Source organism: Carassius carassius, chromosome 33 (genome assembly GCF_963082965.1).
Source record: "Carassius carassius chromosome 33, fCarCar2.1, whole genome shotgun sequence".
Lineage (NCBI taxonomy): Eukaryota > Metazoa > Chordata > Actinopteri > Cypriniformes > Cyprinidae > Carassius > Carassius carassius.
In genome coordinates this window covers 29,535,072-29,550,548 of record NC_081787.1, presented here as the reverse complement: position 1 = coordinate 29,550,548, position 15,477 = coordinate 29,535,072, and the positions used below count along the sequence as shown (strand labels likewise).

At 39.0% G+C, this 15,477-nt stretch overlaps 2 protein-coding genes across 2 annotated transcripts; both read right to left on the bottom strand.

The window, feature by feature from the left end:
• Positions 1-316: 316 nt before the first annotated feature.
• LOC132114073 (interferon-induced very large GTPase 1-like) lies at positions 317-5,873 on the bottom strand. The gene is made up of 2 exons (XM_059522211.1): positions 5,785-5,873; positions 317-5,574 (listed from the first exon to the last, which is right to left on the bottom strand). Exons 1-2 carry the CDS (start codon positions 5,818-5,820, stop codon positions 829-831), a joined length of 4,782 nt encoding a protein of 1,593 aa, XP_059378194.1. The 5' UTR covers positions 5,821-5,873; the 3' UTR covers positions 317-828.
• A 2,924-nt stretch (positions 5,874-8,797) lies between these two features.
• Positions 8,798-15,065, bottom strand: LOC132114298 (interferon-induced very large GTPase 1-like). The gene is made up of 4 exons (XM_059522410.1): positions 13,173-15,065; positions 12,489-12,561; positions 11,696-11,784; positions 8,798-11,485 (listed from the first exon to the last, which is right to left on the bottom strand). The coding sequence occupies exons 1-4, from the start codon at positions 13,173-13,175 to the stop codon at positions 8,798-8,800; spliced, it is 2,853 nt and encodes a 950-aa protein (XP_059378393.1). The 5' UTR covers positions 13,176-15,065.
• Positions 15,066-15,477: the final 412 nt, after the last annotated feature.

Below are 15,477 nucleotides of genomic sequence, written 5' to 3'. Positions count from 1 at the left end.
AGAAGTGACCCAGTTTAATGCAAAACAAACCACTTCTGATGTCTGTTTTGATGTGGTTTGACTGACAGTTTAAATAGAATAAATGCTGAGAAACAGGCAGGGGCATTTCAGTATGTTTTCACACTCTCTGGGGTTAATCTGGATCTCCTAAACAGTTTTTTTTCTTTCTTTAGTGTTTATTCTATTCATATGCTGACTAAACATTTCATTTGTTGAAATCAGAATATTCTGTCTTAACTCTTGACTTGCATGCAGTGTTTGCCCAGGACTTCAATAAGACAAGAGGACAGACGTGTAATTTCTGTTTTATTTTAATTTTTTATTATGATATATTGTTTATTACAAGTAAATAGAGCATTAGATGTATTGATATTAAGTAATACGTTTTCTTTTTTTCCATTAAATGTTTCATTGTTTAAGTGAATTATTCAAAAATATTATTAATCAATTTAAATTATGCTTTTAAAGATCATGTTTACTTAATCTGAATGTTTTATTCATTTGAAAACTTAAAATCTGAATATTTTAAGGTCATTTCACCTCTCAAAAATACAGAAAAAATACAAATCTAGCAATGACCAAAAACAAAAAACAAAACTAAATATTTTTAAATGTTACATGTCTAATTCAAACTGACACAATTCAAATCTGTAATTTTTTAATTCCGTAAAACTGAACACATTTAGTTTGAGAGATGTCATTAAACCTCTTGTATCCAGTGTATTTGCTGATGATTTCAGAGTATAACTGATGTGTAATAGAAACTCATTTCTGACTGTGATCAGAGGAGAATCCAACAGCATACAGTATCATTCTGTATCGGCTTCATTAGATGTATTGATTCAGACTTTGAATCGCTTCTTGTTTTGAGTATTTTCTCCATTTGTCTGGAATCTCACTACACACAAAAGTTTTATCGTAGATTTTTTCCAGATCGTCTTTGAATCTGCACACAAACCACTTCCAGTAAGGCAGATCAGACAGGTCTGGGGGGATGCTCCAGTCTGCATAAACTCCTCCTGCTTTTCTGTATTCTGTGCTGGGGAGTAAATTATCTGAGTTATTGGGATAAAAATACTGATTTCTGTTTGCTACTGCTGATGTGCAGATTTTAACAGCTAAGTCTCTTGATCCTCTGTAAAATAACCCTGCAATTCCAGTTACTCTGTGGAAACCAACACTGTGATCTCCATCATGGTTTTCTAAGGTTTTGTTGCATGTGGCTCCACAGAACGGACACTGAACCCAACAGCAATGACACAAGTGGTCAATTACAATCTCATCTGGCCTGAATTTATAGTCCAGATCTACTGGAAATGTCTCTGTGTTGAATCTACTGCTGATCTCAGACATTAAAGCAGTAAGTTCTTGTCGTATCACATCTTCTAGGAGTTTCAAATCAACATAATCAAGTTTCACTCCACTGAAGTGTTCTTCAGGGAAGATCAGCTCATCTGAGAGCTGCTGTGTGAAACTCTTCAACCACAAACCAGCATCTCCTCTGTTCTCTTGAACATGTTCAGTAGATTCATGTGCTGCTCTCATGATCTTCTGCTGCAGGAGTTCAATGTTGTCCTTCATCCTGGGGAAAACACTGAGACTGAACTTATCAGTGATGTACTGACTGACCTCATCTCTGATGAAACTCTTGAAGAGATCTCTGGGATTGTGAATGTAGTTCATGTATTTGTCAAAATCCTCCTCTTCTGCCAGTGTCTTCAAGATGTTTTTCTCCAGATTTGATCGGTTTCCATTCAGTGATTCACAGTTCATTCTCATTTCATCTGTCAGATCTCTGGCAGTCTTCTTGTAGACACTCTGCTCAATGGACTTTTTAAGTTTCTGACAGATGATCTCTCCAAAAATTGATGCTGATGCAGCTCCATGACAGTATTTCTGGAAAATACTGTAGTAATTTTTTATTTTCTTGTCAAAATATATGATAGGATCATTGGCATCTCTGAACAGTCTGTGCTGGTCAGTAATCATTTCATTTGCTCTCTTACAGATGGAATAAACCAAATCAATGAAGAATTGTTTCTTGAACACACATTTCATAGATCCTTCCTCATATTTTGTTACTCTTTTCTTGATATAATCTGTGAGTTGTTGAATGCAGCAGATGTTGTATCCCATCTCTGAAATATTAAATGACTGAATCATTGTGTCTGTCTGCTGAACAACATCTGTAACGAATGATCTTATTTGGATGTCATCCTCTTTTGATAGAGCATAACCAAGACTCTCTTTAGCTTTTGAGAAAAATCCACTGGATCTTTTTACCTTTACATAATCATAATAACTCATCACTGAGAAAACATCGCTTCTCGTCTTCGAGTGATCTACAGGAGTTCCATAGTTGGCACTGAGGATCTCTCTCACATCTCTCATTATATCAATGTCTTTGATTGCAGGAGTGTCTTTGATGATCTTCTTCACACTCTGTTTCCAAATCAAATCAAACTTTTTATTCAGTCTTTCTTCATCGTCTGCTTTGGTTTTGAGTTTTAAGGCAAGTTCTTTGCTCCTTTCATAGAGAGTGTTTTCATGTCGCGTCCTCAAAGCATCAATCATTTTCTTCAGGTCTCGCTGCTGAAGAATCTCAAGTAATTTCCTCTTTGTTTCTCTGATAATGTTTTCCCGAAGCTCTTTGATTTTGATTTCAAATGATGTTTTCCACTGAATCAGTATATCTTTATCCTTGTCTTTCTCAAAGAATTCAGACATTGATTTACTCACTTCTTCACTTGTCTTCTTTAGTTCTCTTTGAAGATCAGTTTCATCAACCTCATGAATTACTTCATTTTCTATTTTGTTGTGTAACTTGTTCTGATATTCCATCATGGCTCTGCGAAGACTCCACGACCACTTGCTATATTCGGTCTCCAGTTTCCTGTAGGCTGAAATCTCCAGAGCATTTCTGAATCTGAAGATGAATCGTTCATTTAGTATATCCTCCCAGATATCTTTAATATGATCTTTTAAGTGTGCCAGCATCATTCCATGTGATTGTGTGGCATGAGAAAGAATAGATTTCTTTAATTCTTGAATGTTCTCACAGTAGTTAGGGTTTGGAGGAGCAATTAGTGTGTTTCCCTCCCAGAGTGGAGTGAAATACTTCACATCATTCTGAACATCAAATCTAATGACATCACTGAAACATTCTGCATCAGAGTCTTCATCTTTAGCAGCGAGGTTTGTCATCTCATCCAGTGTCTCCTGCAGTCGTCTCCTTCCCTCCATGTTTCTCCCTCCAGTTCTGACATCTGGAATGTTCTGATGCACAAACACACAGCTGGGATTCAGTCTGACCTTCTTCATCCTCAGGAAAGCCTGAACAACAATCTGAAGAATGTCCTGCATCTCAGAAGGGTTTTCTCCAAAGATGTTGATCAGAGTCAGATTTCCAAGACCAACAACAAATGTTGCCAATTCATTGTCATGATCTTTTGTTGATCTTCCAGCCAGTTCTCGAGCATGAAGGCCCTCTGTTTCAACAACCAGAATATAGTCAGTGTTCATCTGTGTTTTCATCTCGTCTGAGACTCTGATCAGCTGCATGAAGGCTCCTCTGGTGCACCTGCCAGCACTGACGGCAGACTGCAGTCCAAACATGGCGTTCAGCATGGTGGATTTCCCAGAGCCTCGAAGCCCTAAAACTGACAGCACAAAGACTCTCTGGTCTCCCAGTTTCTGGACGAGTTCATCTAGAACAGCAGAGATCCAGATCACAGGAACATGAGCAGCATCTCCATCCATCAGCTCCAGTGGAGATCCAGAGATCATCATCTCTGCTGCAAGAGTTGGGAGAGAAGAGAAGTTAACCTGGAGGTCTTTCTTGTTCTCATTAACAAATGAACATGATTCATAGATCTGAGCGATTTCTCTCATGATGTGCTCCAAACCAAAGGTCACAGCTTGAAGCTCCTCGGATATTTTCTCAAGGTCTTTTTGTTCAGCTTTGCGTTGTTCAGATTTACCATGTTTCTTTTTCAGTTTTATAGCTTTTGACCATGTTTCATCATATTTGTGATGTAGAGCAGAAAGGTCAGCTGAAGTATATTCATCCAAGAGGATTCTGAGCCATTTAAGGAAAAACATCTTCTCGTGTTCAGCATCTGAGTTCATTTTTTTAGTGAGGAACTTAATGAAGTCACTGATTTTAAATGAATGCTGCTGTTGACGAATATTCATCATTTCTGTTTGTTTTCTACTGATGTATATTTCTATCTCTTCTGTTCGAGGGCGATGTAGTTCTCTGTTCTTCTGACTCCACTGATGCCACAGTTTCCCCTGATGAGGCAGAAATGAGTCTTTGATTTCTCTCAGATCCCTCTTCTCCAGTAAACTCATCATCTGCTGTGCTGCTTCTCTTCCTCTCCTGCAGTCATCATCATCTTCTTCATCTACTCTGACATCTGGGTGTTTGGACACATCTTCAAGTCTGAAAGTGTGAGACGATTCTGAGACACAATCATTTATAATTCTTCTGAGTTCTTCAGATACATCTGACTGACTTCTGTTTTTCAAACCAATTTTGTATTTCCCTTTCATCATCTCTGTTACAGTAGATTCATCCTTTGTAAAAATACAAATGAGGGGCTTTCTGCCTTTGTACAGGTTTTGGATCTTTGCTGCATGTCTGTCATTCCTGTCAAGTTGTGGAAGAAGAACAACATTGACTGAGCTAATTTCAGTTAGGATCTGCAGCTTTTTCTCATGGTCTCCTGCATCACCATGTAGATTACAGAATGCTACACACTCAGTGAATTTATCTGTGTTTTTCCCAGAAGGGCAGAACCAGGCGATCTCCACCACTCCATCCAACAAGACTCTGGTTCTGCTGCTGCCTGGGCAGTTCCTGTGGAAGAACGTGTTGTGTTTCTCATTGATCAGACTGTTCATCAGCTGAGACTTGGATGAAGACACAGAGCCAAACCTGAAGAAAAACACCATTGGAGTTTCTGCCTTGTAGATGGGCTGGGTTTGACTGATGATTTCATTGTTGATGCTTCTCATCTTCCAGCTCTTGTTGATTTGTCTGAATGTCCAGAGAGGAAACTCAGTCTGTTGAGTGAATGGATCAGGAACAAGCAGAGGCAAAGCGTACTGACACTGGGACAGTTTAGTCACCATCATCTGCTTCAGGAAACCATCAGCACAGTGAAACACGGCCATCTGAACATCCATTGGGTGAATGTGCTCAGGCTGCATTGTTCCTTTGTCTGACAAGGACACTGCCTTGAATATATCAACATTATCTTCAGATAAGTCAATATGTGTTTCTTGTGTGTGATCCTGTTGACTTGTCTTATTAACATGAATGTATCTTGCTCTGTAGTTCATCATGAGTACTTTTTGTAGGAAAGTCTGAACCAGCTCCTCCTCAGCACAAGACTCATGGAACTGTAAAGAATGTTCAGTTATCTGAAGGACATCTGAAGTTATCAGTTTATTGCAGCGCTTGCCTTCAAGATGAAGTTTGTGAAATAAATGCTTTATTTTTTCTCTTCCAATCTTTTCCTGTTGTAGGTGTTGATCTGGTCTGACTCCTGTGGTTTCCTTGTGTTCTCCCTGTTACATAGACAGAATAGATGTTTGTTGTTAAATAGAATTTGGAAACAATTTGCTACACAATGTAGATTCACATGAAATTATATCCAGTATTGATACCGAGAAAAGCCAAAGTTACATATGTATCATCCAGGTCATATTGTTTGAAATGAACTTTATGTATGTGACCATTAGCTACAAAACAGTTCTTACATGTTTTTCTGTGAATACTTTTACTGAGTCATTAGATGTAGAGTCTTCAGTCATTTGCTCAGGGATTATCTTTCCTGTTACACACGTATCTGTGTTTTCAGATGAATCTGAAAAAGAGAAAACAGCATTAATCTTCAGTGTTGGGAATAACGCATTAGTGTAACATATTTCTTTTTGCTGTAACCAGTAGTGTAAGGCATTTCTAATCAATTTTCAGTAATATTTTACTTGGTACATATTCAGTAAAGCTTGCGTTACAACACACTTTTAGCCCAAAATGTAATTATTCAAAGAAAAGAAAAAAACAGCAACCCCGCAAACCAATAAAGGTTTTGGTAACACTTTATAATAAGGTCTCATTTGTTAACATTAGTATATGCATTAACTAACATGAACAAACAATGAACAATATATTTTCAAAAAATATATGAATGTTTGTTCATGTTAGTTCACAGTGCATTAACAGAGAACTTAAACATTTATGCTTAAGTTTTGAATATTAACTGATATTAAGACATACTATATAAGTATTGTTCATGTTAATTAGTATAGTTAATGTTAATAACTGAAATCTAATTGTAAAGTGTTAATAAAGTTTTATATATTGTTCTGTGTATGCATGGGCGTCAGTTTGGTTTGAAATGTGGTGGGGACAGAGACGCATTCAGAAGTGCATTTTCAGAAGTGGTGGGTACAATGATGCATTTTTTTTTCTCTTTCGCGCAGGTCATGTTTTGAAATACGTCCTGTATCTTATTAATGTAAATAAATAAAAATGTATACAAAAATGTGATGATGTCCGACTTGTTTTATGAAGAAGAAAGCCGTACAAAGCATTAGACATATGATATATGACCCACTAATCTGCTTCATATCATCATATAAGTACCATGTTGACAATATGACATGGCCATGACGTGGTTTAATGTACCTAAACAATGATTACCAAATTTCTCTTTCATGTTGCTTTGTTATAACCACTGAAAACGGGGAAAAAAATCTAACCCAAAATCGGGCCTCGCTCTACATTATCCCGCTTATTACATGGCTACCCACCAAATAAATCAATAATTTGACACAAAATATTGATTTAAAAAAGAGTTTATTGATTTAAACACTTATTTGTATTGTATTGTATTGTATACAATTGTATTGCTTCCGCTAAAGAAAATAGTTCCGTCTCTACGATTAGAATCCTGCCGCGTCCACAGCAACGCTCTGTTTTTCATGGCAACGGTGTTATTATCAAGAAATAACAGACAACACAACTTAAGCACTACAAATTTGATCAAGATTGAAAAAGCAAAAATACGTGTAGCACATGAACACTATTGACTATCACACCATGATCTGACTGCTCTCAATTCACAACAACATGCATCCATCCAATCTACATCAGGCATTTTGACTAAAACTTGATCCATTCCTCATAATCATCATCATCATCATCATCACAACTATTCCAGAATTCAGCAATAGATTCAAGCAATAATTAAACAAGATACTGACTACTCAACAATCATCTCCCCCAACACTTGCTGTATGAACGCAAAACCGTAACTAGCTAATTAAGTTGGTGGCTAAGGAAGTCTAACGTAACATTAATTGCAAGAGAAGAATTAAAACAGCCGATCCCTTGTGTGCAAATGCACAAGACCTAGCCATAATACCAGCAAATCTTAATAAACATAAGTTATCGCGTCTTACCTTTGTGTCAATGGTCTGCAGACCCATGCTGTGTGTACAACAACATCCATTTGTTCTACAGGTTATCACTTTGATATGTTATAGTCCATGGCACTAGGATGCAACCTTGTGATATTGTATGAAGGCTAAATGACTTGCTCGTCTATGATACATTCGCCAGAAATTCTGGCCAATCCCAGCAAAGACTAGGTAGCCTCGTTCCCGCTCGTTCACTGTCCATTCCAAACTGTCAACTCATTTGAAAAACATTCTTTAAAAAAAAGAAGCGCGATAGTCATATAGACGGTTTCATCGGGCGCACGCGCCTGGACCTAAGTTAACTTCCGGTCTGTGTTGTGTATATCGGTCTGGCTGCAGTGCCTTCTACAAACGCGGTTAAAGTCAAGGCGATGAGTAGACTGAGGGCTCAGGTGGTTGTGCTGCGGGATGTGTTTCCCATACATTTATTTATTTTTGGAAACTCACCACAATTTTAAAACTGATCGATTTTCAAAAAGGCTTCGCTGAATAAACATGAGTAACGTTATGTACTGCACGTTTAATAATAATAATCCCTTACATTTATATGTTTAAATATCAAAACGAGGCACAGGTGTTTTTTATATCGCTGTATTTCTGAAGGAAGACTTGCATGTTATATGCCTGATAAAGCAGCGTGTGTGGGCGTACTTTGTTTACAGCTGTTACTGGGGAAACCTCCATTTCTCGCGCTTTATGTCTATGCTTTAAAACATCTCCTATTGGCAAAGAATGGATTTGCATTCTCATTAAGTCCGCCTGATCCATGCAGCAAACATATTTTGTTTGTTATCAAAAAATATCTACTCTAGAGGGACTTGGCTGTTGTTATTGATTCTATTTGGAAGTCTACCGGAAGTGAAGTTAGGTCCGCAAAAGCGCGCATGCGCAGTAACGTTTGTTTATGTTGTTGCCGTTGAAACCGTCTATAGAGAAAATAATAACAGTGACACGATGACTCCCCCTCCCCCAACCTAGAACGTATCCCAATGTTACAGTTGTTGCAGTTTTAATGAACAGAAAAGCGTGTAGCCATCGCAGCAGCAGAACTCGAGGTTTAAAAACCCTCGAGTTCTTTTACTTTAAAAAAAAAAAAAAAAAAAGTGGTGGGTACAAAATGACTCATGACGAAATCTGGGGGGGACGCGTCCCCCCCATCCCCCCCGAAATCGACGCCTATGTGTGTATGTCTTTCACAGTAGTGGTGGTTTGGATTAACCTTTTAATTGCTGTATCCCTTAAAACCAGACTCCAAGAGGGTAACTATAAATGCTTGTGCCCACTGGGCACAGTTTTCCTGATGCCACTAGGGTGGCATTTGCACTGCTGGTTTGGGCCCGCCATCGCTGTTGGCAGCTATATTATTATTTTTTATTATTTTACCTGGCATTAGTAGAAGCTGTTCTCTTTCTGTCTTCTTGGTCCGTGACCTCTCTGTCTGTGGAAATATGTCTCTCTGGGAAGATTGAATGTTCTCACAGTAGTTAGGGTTTGGAGGAGCAATTAGTGTGTTTCCCTCCCAGAGTGGAGTGAAATACTTCACATCATTCTGAACATCAAATCTAATGACATCACTGAAACATTCTGCATCAGAGTCTTCATCTTTAGCAGCGAGGTTTGTCATCTCATCCAGTGTCTCCTGCAGTCGTCTCCTTCCCTCCATGTTTCTCCCTCCAGTTCTGACATCTGGAATGTTCTGATGCACAAACACACAGCTGGGATTCAGTCTGACCTTCTTCATCCTCAGGAAAGCCTGAACAACAATCTGAAGAATGTCCTGCATCTCAGAAGGGTTTTCTCCAAAGATGTTGATCAGAGTCAGATTTCCAAGACCAACAACAAATGTTGCCAATTCATTGTCATGATCTTTTGTTGATCTTCCAGCCAGTTCTCGAGCATGAAGGCCCTCTGTTTCAACAACCAGAATATAGTCAGTGTTCATCTGTGTTTTCATCTCGTCTGAGACTCTGATCAGCTGCATGAAGGCTCCTCTGGTGCACCTGCCAGCACTGACGGCAGACTGCAGTCCAAACATGGCGTTCAGCATGGTGGATTTCCCAGAGCCTCGAAGCCCTAAAACTGACAGCACAAAGACTCTCTGGTCTCCCAGTTTCTGGACGAGTTCATCTAGAACAGCAGAGATCCAGATCACAGGAACATGAGCAGCATCTCCATCCATCAGCTCCAGTGGAGATCCAGAGATCATCATCTCTGCTGCAAGAGTTGGGAGAGAAGAGAAGTTAACCTGGAGGTCTTTCTTGTTCTCATTAACAAATGAACATGATTCATAGATCTGAGCGATTTCTCTCATGATGTGCTCCAAACCAAAGGTCACAGCTTGAAGCTCCTCGGATATTTTCTCAAGGTCTTTTTGTTCAGCTTTGCGTTGTTCAGATTTACCATGTTTCTTTTTCAGTTTTATAGCTTTTGACCATGTTTCATCATATTTGTGATGTAGAGCAGAAAGGTCAGCTGAAGTATATTCATCCAAGAGGATTCTGAGCCATTTAAGGAAAAACATCTTCTCGTGTTCAGCATCTGAGTTCATTTTTTTAGTGAGGAACTTAATGAAGTCACTGATTTTAAATGAATGCTGCTGTTGACGAATATTCATCATTTCTGTTTGTTTTCTACTGATGTATATTTCTATCTCTTCTGTTCGAGGGCGATGTAGTTCTCTGTTCTTCTGACTCCACTGATGCCACAGTTTCCCCTGATGAGGCAGAAATGAGTCTTTGATTTCTCTCAGATCCCTCTTCTCCAGTAAACTCATCATCTGCTGTGCTGCTTCTCTTCCTCTCCTGCAGTCATCATCATCTTCTTCATCTACTCTGACATCTGGGTGTTTGGACACATCTTCAAGTCTGAAAGTGTGAGACGATTCTGAGACACAATCATTTATAATTCTTCTGAGTTCTTCAGATACATCTGACTGACTTCTGTTTTTCAAACCAATTTTGTATTTCCCTTTCATCATCTCTGTTACAGTAGATTCATCCTTTGTAAAAATACAAATGAGGGGCTTTCTGCCTTTGTACAGGTTTTGGATCTTTGCTGCATGTCTGTCATTCCTGTCAAGTTGTGGAAGAAGAACAACATTGACTGAGCTAATTTCAGTTAGGATCTGCAGCTTTTTCTCATGGTCTCCTGCATCACCATGTAGATTACAGAATGCTACACACTCAGTGAATTTATCTGTGTTTTTCCCAGAAGGGCAGAACCAGGCGATCTCCACCACTCCATCCAACAAGACTCTGGTTCTGCTGCTGCCTGGGCAGTTCCTGTGGAAGAACGTGTTGTGTTTCTCATTGATCAGACTGTTCATCAGCTGAGACTTGGATGAAGACACAGAGCCAAACCTGAAGAAAAACACCATTGGAGTTTCTGCCTTGTAGATGGGCTGGGTTTGACTGATGATTTCATTGTTGATGCTTCTCATCTTCCAGCTCTTGTTGATTTGTCTGAATGTCCAGAGAGGAAACTCAGTCTGTTGAGTGAATGGATCAGGAACAAGCAGAGGCAAAGCGTACTGACACTGGGACAGTTTAGTCACCATCATCTGCTTCAGGAAACCATCAGCACAGTGAAACACGGCCATCTGAACATCCATTGGGTGAATGTGCTCAGGCTGCATTGTTCCTTTGTCTGACAAGGACACTGCCTTGAATATATCAACATTATCTTCAGATAAGTCAATATGTGTTTCTTGTGTGTGATCCTGTTGACTTGTCTTATTAACATGAATGTATCTTGCTCTGTAGTTCATCATGAGTACTTTTTGTAGGAAAGTCTGAACCAGCTCCTCCTCAGCACAAGACTCATGGAACTGTAAAGAATGTTCAGTTATCTGAAGGACATCTGAAGTTATCAGTTTATTGCAGCGCTTGCCTTCAAGATGAAGTTTGTGAAATAAATGCTTTATTTTTTCTCTTCCAATCTTTTCCTGTTGTAGGTGTTGATCTGGTCTGACTCCTGTGGTTTCCTTGTGTTCTCCCTGTTACATAGACAGAATAGATGTTTGTTGTTAAATAGAATTTGGAAACAATTTGCTACACAATGTAGATTCACATGAAATTATATCCAGTATTGATACCGAGAAAAGCCAAAGTTACATATGTATCATCCAGGTCATATTGTTTGAAATGAACTTTATGTATGTGACCATTAGCTACAAAACAGTTCTTACATGTTTTTCTGTGAATACTTTTACTGAGTCATTAGATGTAGAGTCTTCAGTCATTTGCTCAGGGATTATCTTTCCTGTTACACACGTATCTGTGTTTTCAGATGAATCTGAAAAAGAGAAAACAGCATTAATCTTCAGTGTTGGGAATAACGCATTAGTGTAACATATTTCTTTTTGCTGTAACCAGTAGTGTAAGGCATTTCTAATCAATTTTCAGTAATATTTTACTTGGTACATATTCAGTAAAGCTTGCGTTACAACACACTTTTAGCCCAAAATGTAATTATTCAAAGAAAAGAAAAAAACAGCAACCCCGCAAACCAATAAAGGTTTTGGTAACACTTTATAATAAGGTCTCATTTGTTAACATTAGTATATGCATTAACTAACATGAACAAACAATGAACAATATATTTTCACAAAATGTATTAATGTTTGTTCATGTTAGTTCACAGTGCATTAACAGAGAACTTAAACATTTATGCTTAAGTTTTGAATATTAACTAATATTAAGACATACTATATAAGTATTTTTCATGCTAATTAGTATAGTTAATGTTAATAACTGAAATCTAAATGTAAAGTGTTAATAAAGTTTTATATATTGTTCTGTGTATGTCTTTCACAGTAGTGGTGGTTTGGATTAACCTTTTAATTGCCGTATCCCTTAAAACCAGACTCCAAGAGGGTAACTATAAATGCTTGTGCCCACTGGGCACAGTTTTCCTGATGCCACTAGGGTGGCATTTGCACTGCTGGTTTGGGCCCGCCATCGCTGTTGGCAGCTATATTATTATTATTATTATTTTACCTGGCATTAGTAGAAGCTGTTCTCTTTCTGTCTTCTTGGTCCGTGACCTCTCTGTCTGTGGAAATATGTCTCTCTGGAAAGATTCATGGATGGTGGTATGAGTTACAAGCTACATGTGAAAATAAAAAATCAGGGAAATAGGTAAAAACAGGGAATCACAATATGTATTAATATTATAATCTGCACAAAATAGCAGTATTTTAGCTGCTTTGTGATTATTATGTTAGCAAATTCCTGAACACATAAACACACATACAGACATTGGGCAGAAACCAGAGCATTATGCAGAGAGAATGTTTTCTAAGAGCATGCTTGGATTGTCTTGCCCTTGATCATCATCATCTTCTTCATCTACTCTGACATCTGGGTGTTTGGACACATCTTCAAGTCTGAAAGTGTGAGATGATTCTGAGACACAATCATTTATAATTCTTCTGAGTTCTTCAGATACATCTGACTGACTTCTGTTTTTCAAACCAATTTTGTATTTCCCTTTCATCATCTCTGTTACAGTAGATTCATCCTCGGTAAAAATACAAATGAGGGGCTTTCTGCCTTTGTACAGATTTGGGATCTTTGCAAGAGATGAGCAAGAGTATTTCAAAAACACAAAGTTTAGTTAAATCTGATCAGTTTGGAAGGATATAACATGCTAAGTTATCAAGCCAGTATAATAAAACTTACCATCTCTACTGCTTCTGTCTGTAATTGTCTGTGCCTATGTGATCCAAAAATAGCAGATTTTTCTCCTGTAACAAGCCCTGATCCTGCCAGTAATCCTGTAAGTCCAGTTGCTCCTGCTGATCCTGCTAATACTCCCAGTGATGCTTCTGATTCTTTTTGTAATGCTCCTCTTGATAATGCATATTCTGCTTGTGATACAGCTGACTCTGCTTGTGATGCTGCTAAGTCTGCATGTGATTCTACTGAATCTGCTTGTGGTGTTCCTCCTGATGCTGCTGTCTCTGCATGTGATGATGCTGATTCTGCTTGTGATGCTGCTGATTCTGCTTGTGATGCTACTGATTCTGCATGTGATGCTACCGATTCTGCTTGTGATGATCCTCCTGATGCTGCTGATTCTGCTTGTGATGCTAGTGATTCTGCTTCTGATCCTGCTGATTCTGTTTGTAATGCTTCTCTTGATGTTGTTGATTCTGTTTGTGATATTCCTCCTGATCCTGCCAATTCTTCAAGTGTTGCTGCTGGTTCTGCTTGTGATGATCCTCCTGATGCTGCTGATTCTGCTTGTGATCCTGCTGATTCTGCTTGTGATGCTAGTGATTCTGCTTCTGATCCTGCTGATTCTGTTTGTAATGCTTCTCTTGATGTTGTTGATTCTGCTTGTGATGCTCCTCCTGATTCGGCTGATTCTGACTGTGCTGCTCCTCCTAATTCTAGTGATTCTGCTTGTGATGCTACTGATTCTGATTGTGATGCTCCTCCTGATTCTGCTGATTCTGACTGTGCTGCTCCTCCTAAAGCTGCTGATTCTGCTTGTGATGCAACTGATTCTGTTTGTGATGTTCCTACTGATGCTGCTGATTCTGACTGTGCTGCTCCTCCTAATGCTGATAATTCTGCTTGTAATGCTACTGATTCTGCTTGTGATGTTCCTCCTGATGCTGACAATTCTGCTTGTGATGCTGCTGATTCTGCCTGTGATACTGCTAATTCTGCATGTGATGTTACTGATTCTGCTTGTGATGATCCTCCTGATGCTGCTGATTCTGCTTGAGATCCTGCTGATTCTGCTTGTGATGCAACTGATTCTACTTCTGATTCTGCTGATTCTGTTTGTAATGCTTCTCTTGATGCTGTTGATTCTGCTTGTGATGCTACTGATTCTGGTCGTGATGTTCCTCCTGATGTTACTGACTCTGCTTGTGTTGCTGCTAAGTCTGCATGTGATGGTGCTGATTCTGCTTGTGATGCTGCTAATTCTGCATGTGATGCTACTGATTCTGCTTGTGATGATCCTCCTGATGCTGCTGATTCTGCTTGAGATCCTGCTGATTCTGCTTGTGATGCTACTGATTCTACTTCTGATTCTGCTGATTCTGTTTGTAATGCTTCTCTTGATGCTGTTGATTCTGCTTGTGATGCTACTGATTCTGGTCGTGATGTTCCTCCTGATGCTTCTGATTCTGCTTGTGATGCTACTGATTCTGGTTGTGATGTTCCTCCTGATAGTGCCAATTCTGCATGTTTTGCTGATGATTCTGCTTGTGATGCTCCTGATGATGCTGACTGTGCTTCTTTTCCTAATGCTGATGATTCTGCTTGTGATGCTACTGATTCTGATTGTGATGTTCCTCTGGAAGCTGCTGATTCTGACTGTACTGCTTCTCCTGTTGCTGCTTGTGCTGCTCCTCCTGATTCCGACTGTGCTGTTGCTCCTGATGCTGCTTGTACTGCTCCTACTGATGCTGCTGTTTCTGGCTGAGCTGCTTTTCCTAAAGCTGATGATTCTGCTCGTGATGCTGCTGATTCTTCCTGTGATAGTCCTCCTGTTGTTACTGATTCTGCTTGTGATGGATGGTGCAAATGAGGAAAGGGATTATCATCTTTTATAAGGTACACCTAATTAAATTTTTAAAGGGGTCATATAATGTGATTACATTTTTTTTGGAGTGTTACAAGCTGTTGGTGCATAAAGAAGATCTGTAAAGTTGCAAACACTAAAGTCACAAATCAAGATATATTCTTTACAAAAGTTAAGAGTCAACCACGCCTACCTAAAACGGCTCATTCTAACAGCCCCCACATGTCAACGTCACAATGTGGGAAGATTTGCATAACACCGCCCAAATGTTCATGCAACGAAAGAAGGCGTGACTTTTATTCTTGCTGTTGCTGCCACCACCATGTTGTGGAGAAGCTGTGTTTTTCATTGTGAAAGCAAAACTACTTTGTTTGACCTAAAATACTTTGCCTGCAAGGACAGTCTGGCGCTTCTGACTCTTACGCCCAATCCCAATTCTATTTT